This window comes from Moschus berezovskii, chromosome 16 (assembly GCF_049115385.1).
Source record: "Moschus berezovskii isolate FMDL1 chromosome 16, NW_MosBer_1.0, whole genome shotgun sequence".
In the NCBI taxonomy this organism is placed as follows: Eukaryota; Metazoa; Chordata; class Mammalia; order Artiodactyla; family Moschidae; genus Moschus; species Moschus berezovskii.
Window position 1 is genome coordinate 33,869,120 of NC_142475.1, and position 18,998 is coordinate 33,888,117.

An 18,998-nucleotide genomic window follows, 5' to 3' on the forward strand; every position below is an offset into this window, starting at 1 on the left:
GCCAATATAAGTACACTTTAACAACTTGTTCTTTACTGTAATCCAATTGTTAACATACTGAAACAATTTGGGGGCAGCTCATAAGATTGATCGTATTCATTAGTATTTTTTCTGACAGATACTCAGGACGTTACATTTACTTCTCAGCTGGAAACTATATGCAAGTCTGCCAGATATGGCAAACTGTGAGTGTTTGGGGAGGGGGAAGGCTATAAAGCTGTTAAATTGCCTACAGTTCTGATACAGCACAGAACATCTGGTCTGGAGAGCTTGAGGAAACACCATTAAATAGGCCGAAAGAAAAAAATCTTTGTGCTAAGAAACAGTCCAGGTTTTGTACGCTGCTGTCAGAGGTATAAAAAAAAAAAAAAACTTGGCACACTGTGTTATGATTGGTCAGTCACGTACAGAGCCAGACACTCTAGCAATCGGGGTTTGTTAGACATCTGGTCTAGTTCCACCAGCCCCTTCAAATGAGGGAGGGGAGATGGAGGAATAAAAATGAAGCAGCTACTCCAGCATTCCAAAATGTACACATCAGGGCTCTGATAGCAAGAAAAATAAACAGAAAGAAGGAAACCCTGTCTAGACTTAGCTGCTGCTGAGGCTGCTGCAGAAACAGGGTTGGTATTTACTTGGGAAGGCCTGCCAGGCTGCTCTTAGAGGCAAAAAGACAGAAAGCAAAAATAGTAGTAGCAATAATATTAAGGGAAGAAAAGAATAATAAAGGAAACTCCTACTAACCGTAAATGAGAACGACAGACTCTTCAATGGCATGCTGGTAACTGAACTGAGAATCCAGAAGGGCCCGGGTGACGAACGAGCCGTAGTATGTGGACTGGTACCAGCCCACGTGGAGGTGGTCGATGTTTACATGGCGAAGGCTCCGCATCATCTCCATCTGATATTGGACTAGATGATGGGCACGAGGGGGACCAAAGAACAACTGTTAATGACACCACCTATATGAAAAAACAAGCCTTTTTGGAAACAAATTTCTATACAGCTATTTCTTATCTACAGGGAACATTTTTCCAGATTTTTAAATTCATTCACTTTACACATAAAGAAAACAAATTAAGCTCTCAAATCATTAGGGCATTCCTTTTCTCATTAACCAAAAAACATTTTGCAGAAACAGTATTAAAAATAATAAAAATAGTAATAATAGTATAGCATATTAGTAATAATATAGTATGTTATTATAATATAATAGTAATATTAACAGTAATAATAATAAGGCTTTATTGTAAACAATTATTTATTAAATGTGGTCTCTTTTAAGAAGAAATTAATGAATTACTAAATTGGTTGGCTGTAAGAAGTTTTGTTTGAATGAGTAAGTTGAGAGTAGTTATCACTGTCTTCAACAAAGCTTTTAGAACTAAGAAGTTAAAACCATCAAGAAAACTAACAGGGAAACAGTTAACTACCACATGTATGAATAGGACACAAGCTGCAGCTGATTAAAAATATAAGAATTCATTTTTGCCTTCATCTGGTGCCCCCTGCTGCATGTGCTAAATTTTAAAAAGAATTTTTTTCTTGTCTGGGAGTTCCTTTATGTTAAGTAATCAATATTATTTATTAGATAAGTTATATGCTAATCACCATGTATGGAACGGAACAGTTGGATTAACTTTTACTGTTAATGACTATAATGTACATTACTAACTCAAAGCCATATTATAAGGAAAATCGGTGGAAATTGACAATACAATAAATAATGTATTTTAAAAAGCAATATAGCCCAATAATGAGTAGCAAATATGCAAAACAGAAGAAAATTTTATAGTTAGTGTAATATTCAAGCTATTTCTGTATAATAAATGCACTTAAACATTCTTGTTTAACTCAAAATCCACCCATTTCATTTTTTAAATTTTTAATCAGGTTTCAGCAAAAGTGGGTTGAATGTCATTTCCTCCATCACAGTGCTATGGTTTTACAAATCAAACAAAATTCAGGATCAAAGAGTATAAAAGAACCTTCCTCAGATGGACATGGTCTTTTCAACACCTGTTACTAGGTAAAGAAATTATAAATCTGCTTATTCCAAAGAAAGTTATATTTCTCATGATAAAAGATGGCAGCCAACTCATCAACTACTCAGAATTAAATGCTGTTTGAATTTTTCTTTTTATATACAACATGATTGTCTTAAAAAGAAGCAGCATAAAATTAATATGGTGATCCTGTATCAATTATCTCTTCTCTTAATTTTCTCACTCTCAAGCAAATAAGAGATCCCCTTCCTAGCCAGTAAGAGATTTCTATCAACCACATAAAACTGGGAGAGAACTACTACTATGATCTCTGTTTTAAAATTTCACAAATCTTTTAAAGTAAAATCACTGATTTGGCTAGTAAAATTTAATCAAATGTAACTTATGAACGAAAAATTCTAACATTACCAGTAAAACAGGAGCCAGAGCTAAATTTAGTTTTTATTTTAAAGGGATAGGAAAAGTGGAGACAGGGAGCAAATACAAGCAACTGACAGTGCAAACATGATTGTATAGGATGAGCTTTTTAAAACAGGTCCTTCTTAAACATCTGTCAATGTACAATTTAGTTATAAAATAAGCACAAATCAGATTCTACCAACTTGCAATAGTAATAAAGAAAAGACTTGGAATCTAGGTTTTCATGTTGGCGCTGGGATTTCTCTCACGGGAAATCTTGCTGTCCTTCTCTGATGCTCAGTTTTCCCATCTCCAAAAAGATCTGAGAGCTCATCCCAGTCAAAATGCTCTGACTCCACACTGCTCAATGGATATGCTACTTGTAAATAATGATTTTTCTATAAACTAAAGCCAGGCCTTTAGCAGGCATTAAAAATTAAAATTAAAATGCTTATCTCTAAGAAATATTATTTAATCTTACTAATAAGTCAAACAGCCTGAATACAACAGATTTAATAATAGAATTTTCAGGAAGCATGAAGTAAAACATCTTACAAGTGGTAGCAAACATCCAGATTCCTTCTTCATACAGTCTTACCTACCTCAAAGCCCCCTGAATAAGGATAAGAAGGAAAATGAAGTATTTCTCTCAGCTAGAAAAGGGACTAAGAGATATGAGTGAAGCCTGCTACCTTATAGATTTACCATTGTAATAAACATTTATTTTTAAGGTCACAAGAGCTCTCATATGATGAAAACACAAATTTAAGGGTTAAGAACAATGACAGAGGAGTTAATAAAACTGTTCTTGAAAAATCTATAATGAACTGAAATTTCACTATTACACAAAAAATATGTGAAGTCGCAGGTCATTCATCTTGGTTTAGACTTTAAACCACTCATTTTTTAAATTAAAAGACACAATATTTTTTTTTTTTGAATGAATGTCTTCTTGGAGGTATCACAGGGAAAGAAAGGATCTAAAAAGACTGCAAGTGATCCTTGAAAAGGTGAGGCTAGGGGTGCCAGAGCTCCAAAGTGAACCTGGGGTGCACTGAGGCCCAGTCCTTGCTGGAACTACACACACAAGGCTCCAATAAACGCACAGTTTAAAGTGGTGGTCAGTCACTCAGTCGTGTCTGATTCTTTGCAACCCCATGGACTGCAGCCCTCTATTCATGGGATTTCCCAGGCAAGAATACTGGAGTGGGTTGCCATTCCTTTTCCAGGGCATCTTCTTGACCCAAGGATCAAACCTTGGGTTTGATCAAACCAATGCGTCTCCTGCACTGGCAGATACATTCTTTATCACTGAGGTACCAGGGAAGCAAAGCTTAAAGTTACTTTAATTTTAAAAAAATTTAAAGAAGTCATATTTATCCTATTATATGCAAGCAAGAGACAACTCAAAACCAGCCAAGTGGATTTTTATCTCTGTGGTCTTTCAGGTCTGTGTCCTGTTCTAACATTCACACGTAACATGACCGCTGGCTCCTCCCCCAGTGTCTCCCCTCCCCCTCCAACCCAGGCCCTCAAAAAGGACAAAATCAAACCCCGCAAAAGCTCAACTGCCTCAAAGCTGTGCTCCCAACGCCCCCACCAATCATCGCAGCTGAGCTGCCACACCAGCCGACACCCATCTATCCCTCTGACAGAAGGAAGAGAGTTGTAACACAGTGACACGGCAGCAAACTTCACATAGGAAATAAGGAATGGTCAGTCCAGATTCTAATCGCCCAGGCAAATGCCACTGCTTTAGTGGCTTTGCTGATCCCTCTCAGGAGTTATGCTGGAGGTGAAGGGGAAAGATACTGGAGGTGGGTAGGTTAGGTATGAACAAGAGACCAAGTTTAGGTAGGATACTGGAGGAACTGGGATGAAAGGGGCTCATGTTACCTGGCAGGAACTGTGAGGACGGTGTCCCAGCCCACAGGCTTTGGCGAGTGGGGACTGCTGCTATTTCCTTCTTGTTCCCAGCCATCCTCACTAAATACCCCTAACCCCCCATTTGGAGAAGGCAATGGCAACCCACTCTAGTACTCTTGCCTGGAAAATCCCATGGATGGAGGAGCCTGGTAGGCTGCAGTCCATGGGGTTGCACGACTGAAGCGACTTAGCAGCAGCAGCAGCTACCCCACCACTGGAGTTTTAAGTGGGGTAGAAAAGATGTAACTACACAGGGAGATAGGTTCACTCCTAGCCAGGGACTGCCTCACACCTTCGAAGGAAGAGAATCAGCAAAAAGAAACACAGGAGAAGGAAAAGAAAACCAAAAGTTCCTTGATATAAAGTGCCACAGCTCCCTACTGTGGAGTTAATGTGGATTAATGAAATAATAAACAAGCCTTTACTGGCAACTTTGCCGAGTTGGTTCAGGGTTACAGACACTTTCATTTTTGTTCTCAAGTTCTCAGATTTAACAGAAGCCCAGGCAGCAACTTCAACCACTGACACTCACTTCTGAGTTAATGGCTAAATATTTCTGGAGAACTTCCCAAAGAAGAATAGCAAGGAAAAACCTTTTGGAAGAGGGAAATACTTCAAATTTTATGATAATACTCAACAGAAAGGCTCAGAATTGTGTAGTGAGAAGTTTATGAAAGAACGTTTCAAACACCGTTCATTTAAAAAGCAAACACACCCTCCCAACTGAGGAGAAACAGTGCATAGCAAATGAATTTCAAAGACAAATTGGAAGTTACTGTTAAGCCAATGCAAATTACTAAGACAAAAACGACACTTAGATTCAACTGAGGTGGTACTACAAAACTTTGAAGGTTATAAAAATGAGGTGAAGTTTTACGAACCTCTTCAACCTCTATAATCATCTTAATTGGTTAAGCCTCTCTCAAGCAAAGGACAGCATGGTTTACAATACTGAATAACTGTTCAGTTTGGCACCAGTATATTCATATTCACTTTTTCCAGATATCTTCTTTGCAAAACAGGCAATTTCAAATTGCCTAGAGCTAAAACTGTCTTAACTGAGGCAGGCTGCCCAACAGTTAACTATTCCTTTCAAAAATCCACCACATTTGTAGGGCTTTCCCTCATTTTTATCTCCAAATAAGAAAACACTGAAAATAATATGCAGTCTTCTATTTCAATGCTATGCTGGGACTCACACTGGCAAACAACCAAATAAGACTGAATTCTCCGTAAGACCACTGGGAAGGATGGTGGCTTAGAAGGTTTTCAGTTCAGCAGAATAATCAATCAGTATTTTTTTCACCTCCAATTTCTCACCTTCATTTTAAAAACCATCTTTATTTTATTATTTTAAGTGAGCCCTCATGAATGCAATTTATCACCAAAAATACAGGAACAAGGAATTTCCACCGTTGGCCAGATGGGGATGAGCTGAAAGAAGAAAACTGAAACATACTCTAAAACGATCTGTCTGGCAGATTTTGGGGCGGAGGGGTTAGTGGGGGCAGCTTACAGATTGTCTTATTAGAGAACAATTAAGGAACCAAGGAATACTCTAATGTAAATTTTAAAAATTAAAAACAATTCAACAGACCTATTATTTGACTACTTAATATTGTAGCAAAATAATCTAAATCATTAAAAAAAATACAATAAAATCACATTTTAAAAATGTGCATATGCACTGACATAGTGTGGAGAAAAAGGGAGAGAGCTAAGCAACAGGCAAGAAACTAGCACTCAGTGAGCACTTACTAAGTCAGACCTCCTGTTAAGAGGTCTGCACGTGGTACTTGACTTCATTCCTCAGGGTGACTCTAATGAGACAAGCATGATTACTGACATCTTTTTTAAAAAGTTGTGTATTACAGCTTGTGAAGGGGCAGGACTCAACTGGACTTCAGACTTTCTGACTCTGAAGCCAGGCAACCATCCATTTACAGGATCCCTTCTCTTCTTATTAGTAAAGTGGAGAGAATTATTTCTGAATCAATAAAGCATAACAGAGATAGAGCAGAAACACACAATTTCTAGGTTTTCAGAAACCACAGCGTGTGCATGTTTGATCACTAAATTAACCAATAATTTAGCACTACCAGTAAGATTTTAAGTGATGAAACTACCGTCAAGGATTTTTAAACGTCAAAGTTGAGACTTATCACAAATATATAATCAAACTCCTAAAACACTGCATTCTATGTAAGTATTTGAAACTTCTGCCAAGATTACTTTGTAACCAAGCACTGGCTCAGATCAAAGATGCACAAACACATCAAGAAAAGGAACAAAGAGAGACCAGATGTAGTATACATGCTCTTTGCAGCAAAGAAACAAACTAAGCTCAGCCAAATAGCTTTAAAAGCAAACAAACAAACAAAACCCTACAACTCTGAAACAAACTGATGATTACCACAAGTATCACAGGAACATGGAATACATTAAAATTTCCTATCTGTCCTAGCATTACTTTGCCAACCAAGGTCTGTCTAGTCAAGGCTATGGTTTTTCCCGTGGTCATATATGGATGTGAGAGTTGGACTGTGAAGAAGCTGATCGCCGAAGAATTGATGCTTTTGAACTGTGGTGCTGGAGAAGACTCTTGAGAGTCCCTTGGGCTGCAAGGAGATCCAACTAGTCCATTCTAAAGGAGATCACTCCTGGGTGTTCATTGGAAGGACTGATGCTAAAGCTGAAACTCCAATACTTTGGCCACCTCATGCGATGAGTTGACTCACTGGAAAAGAGTCTGATGCTAGGAGGGATTGGGGGTGGGAGGAGATGGGGACGACAGAGAATGAGATGGCTGGATGGCATCACTGACTCGATGGACATGAGTTTGAGTGAACTCCGGGAGTTGGTGATGGACAGGGAGGCCTGGCGTGCTGTGATTCATGGGGTCGCAGCGAGTCGGACACAACTGAGCGACTGAACTGAACTGAACTGAAGGAGGGCTTGTAAGAAAATTATCACAAGCCTCCCTCCCAGCAGCGCCGCCGGTCACAGAGAGCGCAGACAGGTTTCAACTGTGAAGGCTCTACCCCAACTACTCTGTGCTTTCCCCTTCATATCAGCTTTTCTGCCAAGCCACACATACGTTTCAGGCAATGTTCAAAGCTATGAGCAGATGTAGATTTAAGCAAACAGAATGTGCATTTGAAAAAAAGAATTAAATAAGAGTCTACTTTAGATGGAAGAAGACAATGGCACTGTGCTCCAGTACTCTTTTGTCTGGAAAACCCCATGGACTGAGGAGCCTGGTAGGCTTCAGTACATGAGGTCACTAAGAGTCGGACACGACTGAGCGACTTCACTTTCACTTTTCACTTTCATGCATTGGAGAAGGAAATGGCAACCCACTCCAGTGTTCTTGCCTGGAGAATCCCAGGGACAGAGGAGCCTGGTGGGCTGTCGTCTATGGGGTCGCAGAGCTGGACATGACTGAAGTGACTTGGCAGCAGCAGCAGCAACTTTGGATGGAGTACACGTTTCTTAAAACTTCCATACTCTCTTCACCAAGTCTGCATTTATGTATTCATCTGTTTTCCCCTCAGTTAATATACCTGTTATTAAGGTCACTCTGGGATTGCTTAAGAATTATGGTAAGAGCTCAGTTTCTCACAATAAAGTGTCCAATATAAATTCTACTCTACTTAGACATGAACCTATACTATTTAAAACAAAATAACAAAAATACTTTTTTAACCTTACCAGAAATATCCTTTAAATTGTTCATTTGTCCTGGGTGCTTTAATTTCTTCTTTAAAGTATGAATTCTGACATGTAACTTCTTCTGTATGCCAATCTGGGAATGGGGGGAAGGGGATGTGTGTGCTACTCTACCTTTTAAAACTAGCAAGAGCTTAGAAAACTATTAGAAGCCAGAGGGTTTTTTAAGAGGTTTTAATGTAACTCAAGAAGTATCCTATGAAACTGGATTCTTCACAGAAAACACTGTGTATATACTGCAACAAATTCATATAGTTATGAATTTGTCCATAGGGGTTCTTTAGGAAAGAATAGTAGAGAGGGTTGCCATGCCCACCTCCAGGGTATCTTCCCAACCCAGGGATTGAACCTGCATCTCTTATGTCTCCTGCACTAGCTGGCAGGTTCTTTATCCCTAGTGCCACGTGGGAAGAAGTTGCCTATGAAATAAACAGGATTCTTCACAGAAAATACTATGTATATACACAACAAATTCATACTCTTATGAATATGACTTGTTACAATGAAAAGCACAGAACGTTAGAAGACCAAATGAGAATCTCTGGATTTAGAAAAATAAATATTTCATGCTCTTTTCATGAGGACAAATAACACTCCAACAATATATTTACAGATATATATACCATGTACTTGCTTAATGTTGGCACAAAGTGAGGTGCTAACAGAAATATTTTAAAATTGTGATTGCTGTTAATGTACTAGGGAATGGTCACAATCATTAAGAAATTATACATACATAGGTAGATGCTGCTGTTTACTAAGTCGTGTCTGAGTCTTTTGTGACCTCACAGACTGTGACCTGCCAGGCTCCTCTGTCCATGGGATTTTCCAGGCAAGAATACAGGAGTGGGTTGTCATTTCCTTCTCTAGGGGATCTTCCTGACCCACAGATCAAACTTGAGTCTGCTCCACTGGCAAGAGGATTCTTTACCACTGAGCCACCAGGGAAGCCCCAGATAGGCAGACAGATAAAAATCGATATATCTCCATCTTAGCATGTTCATGAAGCACACGAAGTAGTCTGCATTAAAATGTAATCAGTGAAATTACATCTAAGAAAAGTAAAATTAAAGAAGGTGGAAATTAAAGGTGAAGCAGAGACCTGAACAAAGTGAAGCAAGCCACAGATACTTTGGTTTAAATACACAAATTTAGCTCTGAGCACTGGCAATCAATGGAGAAGGAAATGGCAATCTGTTTCAGTATTTTTGCCTGAGAAATCCCATGGACAGAGAAGCCTCGCCGACTATAGTCCATGGGGTGGCAAAGAGTCAGACACGACTTAGTGACTAGACAAACAACTGGCAATCAAAGCAAAATGAAAAACATGGTGATTTATATTATCCAAAGGGGGGAAAAAACCAAGATCTCAAAGTAGGTTTTCTCTAGTTCTTAACCCTAAAATAAAATTTTCATGTGGGGTTTTAAAGGAAAAGTATTATGCAGCTTTTTGAGACACAAAAACATTTTTCTAATAAAACAATTACAACTGATTTACCTTTAAAAAATAAATCTAGGTTTTTAAAATAAAACAAGGAGAGACTGTCTCATGATTATTTTTTCATAAAACAGAAAACAGTTTGTACAACTTAGCAACAGAAGAACAAGCAGCAGCAGAGGAAGAAAAGAAGAAAGGGCTACTGAAATGAATCAACAGTTTCATCCTATAAGAAACTACCTAACAAACTGCTAGTAATAGTTCAACTACCTATTGAACTGTTAAAAAAACAGACTGGGATGCATGAGGAGTAAGCACTAAATACTTTAAATAAAGAATAAATGATCCTTTTTGGAAGTATTGTTTGCAGTGCAGGAGCAAAACTGTTCATTCTGAAACCATTTACTGAGTATCACCTGTGCTGGGAACTTGAAGAAGTTATGGTGACACAATCTTTAAAGACAGCTCCTTCAACATGAGCTGTTGGTTAAATAACGCATTTATCTCTCTGAATCTTAATTTCCTCACCTAGAGAACAGTGGTTTCAACTTCCAACCATCTGATGATGGCAGTTTTAAAAATGTACCTCTAGTCCAGAGGACTGTTTGGTTGTATCGAGCATTTTCAAGGGGGAGTTCCATAGGTAATGTACTCTGTAAAAGTATGCGCTGATTTTTATCAATCCCACCCTCCACACACACCTACTAATTCTGTTTTCTCCCTCCCTGAGAGGTCCTGAGTCATCAATCTTGACTACCTTCTCCCATACTCAGCTCATATAGTACTCTACCTTCTCAGTAGCTCTCAAATCTGTTTTCTCCAAGGCAAAAATCACTTAAAAGTTTTCTAGAATTTTAACTGGGAAACTGCTCATGAGAGGCCAAGAAGAAAAAACTTAAAAAAGCACAACATGTGAAAGTTGCTCCCTCCTCCTAAAGAGAAACACTAGAAAGAAATGTGCTTAAATGGTAAAGAAATACACTGTAATGGTGATGGCAACAGTTCTCCACAGTATGGGATCATAGATGATTTCTGTTTTCTTATTTATTCTTACCTTTATTTTTCTTGGTTTTTAGCAAAAGAAGTGTAAAATACATATGATATTAAAGGAGTTGCTGCTGCTGTTTAGTCACTCAGTCGTGTCTGACTCTCTGCAACCCCAGGAACTGTACCCCACCAGGCTCCTCTGTCCATGAGATTTCTCAGGCAAGAATACTGGAGTGGGTTGCCATTTCCTTCTCCAGGGCATCTTCCCGACCCAGGGGTCAAACCCATGTTTCCTGCTTGGCAGGCGGATTCTTTACCACTATGCCTCCTGGGCCGTATTAAAGGAGTACATACACATGTATGAATAGAGTTTTCTTTTGCTGGCCAACTTATTACATTTAACAGAGTCACCAAATAATCTGGATACCAAAGCTCCTTAACTGTGGGAGGAGAGAATTCGACACAAGATTATTCAGAATCTGAAGTAGCCAACCTGGTCTGAATATTGTCTGCTATGGACTGAACTGTGACCACCCCAAATTTATAGGTTAAAGGCCTACAAAAATTTGTAGGTTAAAGGCTGCAGTGTGATGCTATGTGGGGGACAGGGCCTTTGGGAAGGAACTGGTTTTAATTGAGGTCATCAGAGTGAAGCCTTCACAATAAGAGAGTAAGTGTCCTTATCAGAAGAGATACCTTAGGGCTTCTTTCCTTTCTCTCCATCCATGGGCAGTACTGAGTAACGAGGCTGTGTTACACAGTGAGAAGCTGCTACAACCCAAGGAGACAGCGTTCACTAGACACAAACCCTGACAGCATCTTGATCTTGGACTTTCAAAGCTGAAACTGAAAAATAAATTTCTATTGTTCAAACTATCCAGTCTACGGTATTCTGTCATGGCAGCCCAAGCCCAATAAGACACTGTCTAAATTTACCACACATTAGTTGTGTGACGAATGACAAATTATCTCAGCCAAGGTGTCTGCTCCTGTAAAATGAGAATAAATCAGTATCAACCTGGTGAAGTCATAAAGAGGATTAAATGAAAGCCTTTGCAACAAAAGCAGAGGCCTTCTGAGGATTACTGAATATCCTTAAGAAGAGTTTAACAGGTTTGCACTGTCACCTATTATTCAGAAATGCTATTTATAATCTAGAGCCTATGGAACTTATCTGAGTTGAAAGTTTTTGAGAATTGGGTTTGGTCCCCAAGTATTGAGTAAATTCCCCATTTTCATCTGCATTTTGGGAGGACAGAGAAATCAGGAAACTGGGGAAGAGAATCAGAGGTAGTGTATGTGACAAGAAAGTCCATGAATTTGTAACATCAACTTCATGAAAAAGAATTCACACGTACAAATATGAATATGATCAAAAAACAACCTACCATGAAAAAGGATTACAAAAGGAAAAAAATACTTCTTAGATACTAAAACTATAAGCTAATTATATTCAGTACAATAAAGAACAGATTCAATAAAGAAAGAGACAAGCTACAGAAATTAGATTTCGAGAAAAGGTAATCTTGGGTGTTCTATTATTACTGTGTATATAACAATATAATTGCATTGTACTATATAAGTTTCTATCTCCTGATTCCATTTGTAACTCTTTGGAAAGAAGGAAATAAGCTTCATCCCCTACGCTGCAACAGGTGACTTCACAAACTACACTGAGAACAGGAGTGGAAATGGGAAGGAGACGGAGCAGCAGTGTGCCCCCGACACAAAACACTCACTGGGCACACTGCCCACCCAAGTGACGCAGCTAAACTCAATTTCAACACAGCAAACGCCTTTCTGATGTGCCATGACTGCTTACTGGGGGGGATCCACTTCTTTACCTTCAAAGGTCAGGACAAGTGGATTAGAAAATCCGTATTAAAGATGTTCTAAGAAGAAAGGGGCTTCCCTAGTGGCTCCGATGGCAAAGAATATGCGTGCAACACAGGAGACCTGGGTTTGATCCCTGGGTTGGGAAGATTCCCTAGAGGAAGGCATGGCAACCCACTCCAGTATTTTCGCCTGGAGAATTCCAGGAACAGGGGAGCCTGGTGGGCTACAGTCCATGGGGTCTAAAGCTTGAAGGATACAATCTTTTAAGAATGTCCTTAACTACAACCGAAAGAAGGGAAAGCTGGCAAGAATGGCAAGTGACAGGAGTTATAAAAAAAGAAAGATTAGGAAGAGGAAATAATTTCCTACAGATTAGTTACATCAACAGAACAGAAGCACTTATAACCATACCCTCTATCCAACCCTTTCTTGACCCTATCTCTTTGCCTACATGCTCAGTTCAGTTCAGTTCAGGCGTTTAGTCGTGTCCAACTCTTTGCAACCCCATGACTGCAGCACGCCAGGCTTCCCTGTCCATCACCAACTCCCTACACGCTCAGCTTCATCCAAGCTTATTTTTACATGGTAAGGAATAATGAGGTGTATGCTGAGAACATGACCAAGCAGAAACCCTCATAGCCACCACAATAAATCTGAGGTTTGATTCTCATGGCTTGTTTTCAATGAGGCCATGTTACTTCCCTGATACAATTTCCTTTTCCCAAAACCATATGAATATACACTTTTTGTGGAGAGAGGGTATAAAGCTTTCACTAAATTCTCAAAGGGGCTAAGATCCAACAAAGAGTAACAAGCACTGAGATACAGTGGAGAATGAGCCAAACATGATCCTGGCTCTCAGAGAACTTCCATTCCTCTAAGCATGCAGTGGAGGGGGATGAGGCGGCGGGGGGTGGGTGGCGGGGGTGGCGGGAAGAGACAAGATAAGAAGTAGTAATCAGTTCGGTTCAGAGGCAGCCAAACAGATCACCACCAGAAAAAGTAGAAATGACAGGCCAAAGTTCCCAAGAAAACACTAGTTTTCAGCAGGACATGCAACAGATGGTCACTCTTATCCCTGTCCTACCATGACCAGGAAGTCCATCATAGGAAAAGCTGGACAGAGTCGTCATCCAAACTACTCTGCAATTTAGATCAGTAATTCCCAGGGTGAACAAGAGAAAATACTGGCATTTACCCACCAGGTTATATGACTGGAGCTACTAATAGTAAGCTAAGACTGATCGAAAGGTAAGGAGTGAAAAAAAACAATAATAATAATAAAGGCAAGGAGTGGTGATCCCAACACAGAGGTAACACTTCTTCATTTGAGAGGAATACACACTCTGGGGAAAGCTGGTCTCTGGCAAAAATGTTACATTCTAAAAATAAACTTAGCACAAACTGTGTTCTGCTATGTTACAAACGTACCTTGGAATACAGTTCTAGAGTCACACACACTAAAAACCTTCCTCAAGCAACCCAGTGATCCTGTTGTCTTTGGCAGCTTTCAAAAGGAAACCTCTAGAAGCCATTACTGAGGCTGCTCTAATCATATGTCACTAGGCAATCTGAGGCTCCTAAAGATGGTTTTCTATGATGGGCCTCTCAGATTAGAGAGAATGAAAGAGAGGACAGGTGGGAAGTAAAAATCATTGAAAAACCAAAAAAAAATTATTACAGAAAGATGCTAGAAGGCTACAAAACAGACCAAATAATTCTCTTCCACAATTGGCAGGCAGGATCCTGCCAGATGTTTGAAATAGAATTAACCTCTATGGACTACACTGATAGAAATAAACTGCACAACTATAAATAAATAACTATCTAGGGAAGCATAAATAACTATCTAGGGAAAGGCTATCTTTGTTTCACTTTCCCTGAATTTGACTGTTCACCCCTCACTCAAACCACCAAAAAAAAAAAAAAAACCCAAAAAACTGTCCTTCACTGCAGTATCCAGATACAGAACCAGCAGCTTGTGCCCAGGCTTTAGAAAACGTGCCAAAGGCAGATCAAACAATACCTACTTAGAAAGCTAATAAGTTTAATCAGTGTATTTGCAATGTTTCAAAGCATTTTCAAACCAGGTAATATCACCTTAACAACAAAAGCCCTCTTTTATCCCCAAAGGATATGTATCTATTCTTTGCAGAAAAGACTATGATAGTCAAATAAAGGCAACACAAACAGCTTACAGATGCTTCGTTCTATTTCGGGGAAGAAAAATCTTGAACAGCAAATTCATCCCTTCATATATTCACACTGCAAGTGTATGTATCAATCTATAATGTGCTTGTCCAGAAACCGGGCGAAAAAGAAACGGTCCCCGCAGCTGACATCCTAGTAGAGAGGAGCGGATATGACACAAGGGGACAGCTAGCATTCCTGGGTCTACTCAAACGCTCAGTGTTCCCTAAAGAGAGTAACTGAGTAATCCCATACAGTTCTCTGGGCCTTTAAAATGAAGAAACTAGCTCTGTTAATAACCACCAGGAAATCAAGCTTGGGAATCAAAGGCCTGGCTACTTACCTTGCAAAATAATACAGTGCGAAAGAATAGTTGCAGACTGAGAAAACAGCAGACTTGAATGGCTCTGCCATTATATACAATAAAATGAGGCAGAGGAAAACCTCCAAAAAACCAAACTGCCCTTAAAAATACAGTTTAAAAATCATCTAATTTTTAATTTACCTCAAATGAAAAAAATGATTTGGATTAATGCTTATCACATGGTAACGGTGATCACAGTAAACACTGGTAAAATGGCAATGATTACCCTTGTGAGAAATCTGACATTTTTGAGTTAAGGCATGGCCCAGCTAAAAATCCTCCATGGATAAAATTTCATGTGTTCCTTTTCCAGGTTTTTAAAGTGGAATCAATTATCTCTAATGTGCCTTTGGGCGCTAATATTCCAGAGGTAAATGGGAAGGGGGTTAGTTTCACTAAAAATAGAATCGCGAAACCCTAACAACAAGAATGGTCAGAAGAAGGGGAGAAGTAACAAGAACCACAGTTTAAGACGTGACAAGAGTGCTAGACTACGGAGCATGTGTGGGTTGCTCACAGAGAAAACAGGCCTCAGGCTGGTCTCTGAAGGAAGGAGGAGAGGGTCAAAACCATTAGATCTTCCTCCCGTCACAATTTCAGTTCATACTAAGAAGCACTGAGACAATCTCACACTCGAATCATTTGTAGAACAATTAAACGGACACTGGCACTCACAAAAACCACCGATTTTTTAGTTGTTAAAACGTTATCCTAATTTTAATTACATAAATAAAAGTTTTAATAAAATTAAAAACAAAACAAAACTGCTGTGTATCAGTGACAGAGACGATCTGCATTTACCTCCAGGGCTTAAACATACAGCCTGGAGATGGAGGACTTGGAGTAGAGGTTACGTATATAAGAAGTTTCTTTTCTCATTCTGTTTCTACTAAATTAGCAACTCCTTAATCAGACCTGTAGGTCATCAGGAAAAGCAGCCAGCATTTTTACTGTCAGATGATCCTACATTTATGAATGAATGTAACAGACTAGATTCTAAACCTTGATTTCACCAAGTTCCAGAGCTAGATGTCATTTTTAAAACTGGTTTAGCTATCTCTTCAATTTCTTCCTCTAATAAACTAGAACTATCAAGGCTCAGTAAAGTAGGAACACTTTATTCATCCCAGTATCATAATCTCAATGTTTAAAAGTGTGATGTTTTTACTCAAAATTAATACTGTAAAGCTTCTCATGGTATTGTTATGTTTAGCTAAAACATGCCCTTTAGCAAATTATTTGAAGGAAGAAATGGAAATAGTTTTTATTGGCACTTACTACAGTTATAGAGAATGCATCTATGCAAAGATTCCAGCAGGCATCTTTCTCCTTACACGCAGGTTAGTAAAGCAAGGTCAGAGTTAATCTCCTGTCCCACATTTTTCATTGAATATAATTGAAAGACTGAAATTTTAATTTTATTATTTTCATTATTTCCTTCCATACTAAATTAAGGCTAGAGCCTGGTGGGCTGCCGTCTATGGGGTTGCACAGAGTCGGAGACGACTGAAGTGACTTAGCAGCAGCAGCAGCATAATAGTATTATTTTATCAAGTCTAAAACTAAGCATAAGAAAGAGAGCTGGCAATTTTAATTACAAGACACCATGGAAAAGACACCCAATTTCATAGAAGTTCAGATGCAAAGCCAATGAATCTGTTATCTGTAAATAAAGTAGTATGGGCAGGCACTGGGGCAGCAATGCTCTTTTCTTGTCAAAAATACAATTGTATTCTATCAGTACACTAATATACTTTTTCTGGCCTATATAATTCACAAAATAGTTAAGTAAAAACTCTCTTCTCTTTAATCATGGATTTCCCATGATAAACAATAAAACCAGCTGGCACTTTTCCTTCATACAAGAGTAACATATATGCTAAGAATGAATGCTTCTGTGCACATCAATAGTGAAGCTGAGTATCTAGGATGCTAATGCTAAGTCACTTCAGTTGTGTCCGACTCTGTGTGACCCCATAGACGGAAGCCCACCAGGCCACCTGTCCCTGGGATTCTCCAGGCAAGAACACTGGAGTGGGTTGCCATTTCCTTCTCCAATGTGTGAAAGTGAAAAGTGAAAGTGAAGTCGCTCAGTCGTATCCAACCCTTAGCGACCCCACGGACTGCAGCCTACCAGGCTCCTCCATCCATGGGATTTTCTAGGCAAGAGTACTGGAGTGGCTTGCCATGCAGAGATAACAGGAAGTCCTTCTGCATATTCTATACAACTGAAAGTACACAATATTAACCAGCAGTCATTTTGTAAATCGAAGGCTATAAGTACTCCACCTTCTCTCCAAACACAGCATTTCTCATTAACTTTGCAGTCACTTTTACAAGGTTCTCTGCAACAGTGCAACTTCTGCTTGTGTTACTTAAAAAAAAAAAAGTGCTATTTTGAATGCTGCTCTGATAGACGGGACTCTTGTCCATCGTTAGCAACAAGATTCATTATATTTGGAAATAATTCTTTGGAAAGCAATACAACTTAAATAACAATGGGGAAAATCATTCAATAATACAATGATGTAATATAATATGAAAGATAAAAAGGGCTTTTTTCGTAGCTCAGCTGTTAAAGAATCCACCTGCAATGCAGGAGGCCTGGTTCGATTTCTCCATTGGGAAGATCCCCTGGAGAAGGGATGGATAGGCTACCCACTCCAGTATTCATGGGGTTCCCTAGTGGCTCTGACAGTAAAGAATCTGTCTGCAAAGCAGGAGACCTGGGTTCAATCCCTGGGTTGGGTATTTAATGTAATATAATATGAAAAATAAAAAAGGCAAAAACACTAAAATTTAAAATGTTAAACACATTTTAAAACCCTAGAAGGAAATATACCAAATTATTAACCATCACTGTGTTAAAGATATAAGATGGATAATTTTTCCCCTTTTCCAAATTCTCTGAAATATTGTTCTATTAATTTTTTATAATTCAAAGAGTGTACTTAAAACAAGAAAAACTTAGCAAGGGCTGAAAGTTCAAATAGAGTACATTCTGTTCTCTAATTCATAACAAAATTTGCATGCTCACAAAAGTGATAGTTAAGTTTAAAGATATAGATAAGATAGGAAGAGAAAAGGCAAAAAAGAGATGCAAGATTTTGAGGAGTTCAGTAACAGAAGCATTTCAACAAGTAAACCAGATGTTCATACTATGGAACTTCAGCAGAGGGTCCAGCAGACAAATTCATAATGTTGAAGGCTATGTTCAGATCAAAGAGCATAAAAGTAGGGTCCATTTGCAACAGAAATGTCCATGGCACTGAAGGGATCAAGTCACACTAAGCTCTCAGCAAAACTTAAAATCAGCTGAAGGCTGCTGAGTAGTAAAGCAATGGAAAGATGAGAAGACTGCTTCCTCGAGCATGTCACTGGGAAAAGGAAGCTCCGCAATGGGGTCAAAGCACAGAGGTCAGAAGTGTCTCATTTGAGGCCATAAAAAAACTTAGTTACCAACAGTAATTAGCAAATATTCATTTTATTTGCTTTTACTGCCACAAAAGCAATAAAAGCTTTACTTTACTTCTTTCTCCCTAAGCATCTCTCTTCCACTTTACTGTTCTACAGATCAAGTAATATTACAGTCCTTTCTCCAGGACTTCTCAAAACCAAATGAAAAAACTCTTTTAAAAAAGACATCCCTGTCTTCAGAAGCACCATGGATCAAATGCCGTCACAAAACACTTTACAGGTCACATTTAAGAGGGCAGACGATGCATACTCTGACTAAATTACCTGCAATAAGTAAACAGCAAACATTATTCTAAGTGCTCGGTCTATACCTAATAAATTTACCTTCCCTACAAAATTAAAATGGAATTTTATTAAAGACCTGCAGGGTGGCATGAAGCCACTTGAGCAGGAAATGTTTGATTTCTTGGAGATAAGTCTTAGCTTCCAACTGCCAGTTACTTCAACAACCTAATCAAGAGAATATATAAAAACGAAATGCTGATATGCTGTTTGCTATGGTTGTGATGCACAAGCTTTTCCCAGGACCTCTGCTTAGATGATAATCATCTGACACTGAATTATGACTAGTACACTAAGTGCCTGTCCAGAGAAAATCAACTACACTCACATGATTGTTTAAGGTCAAAAACATCTCAGAACACCT

At 38.9% G+C, this 18,998-nt stretch overlaps 1 protein-coding gene across 1 annotated transcript in view; it reads right to left on the reverse strand.

The window, feature by feature from the left end:
- The window catches only part of EIF3H (eukaryotic translation initiation factor 3 subunit H), a 99,203-nt gene that overhangs the window by 14,923 nt on the left and 65,282 nt on the right, over positions 1–18,998 (reverse strand). Inside the window, exon 3 of the mRNA XM_055432730.2 lies at positions 745–912. Within this exon, the coding sequence (XP_055288705.1) occupies positions 745–912 (168 nt within the window). The remainder of the gene's footprint in view (positions 1–744; positions 913–18,998) is intronic.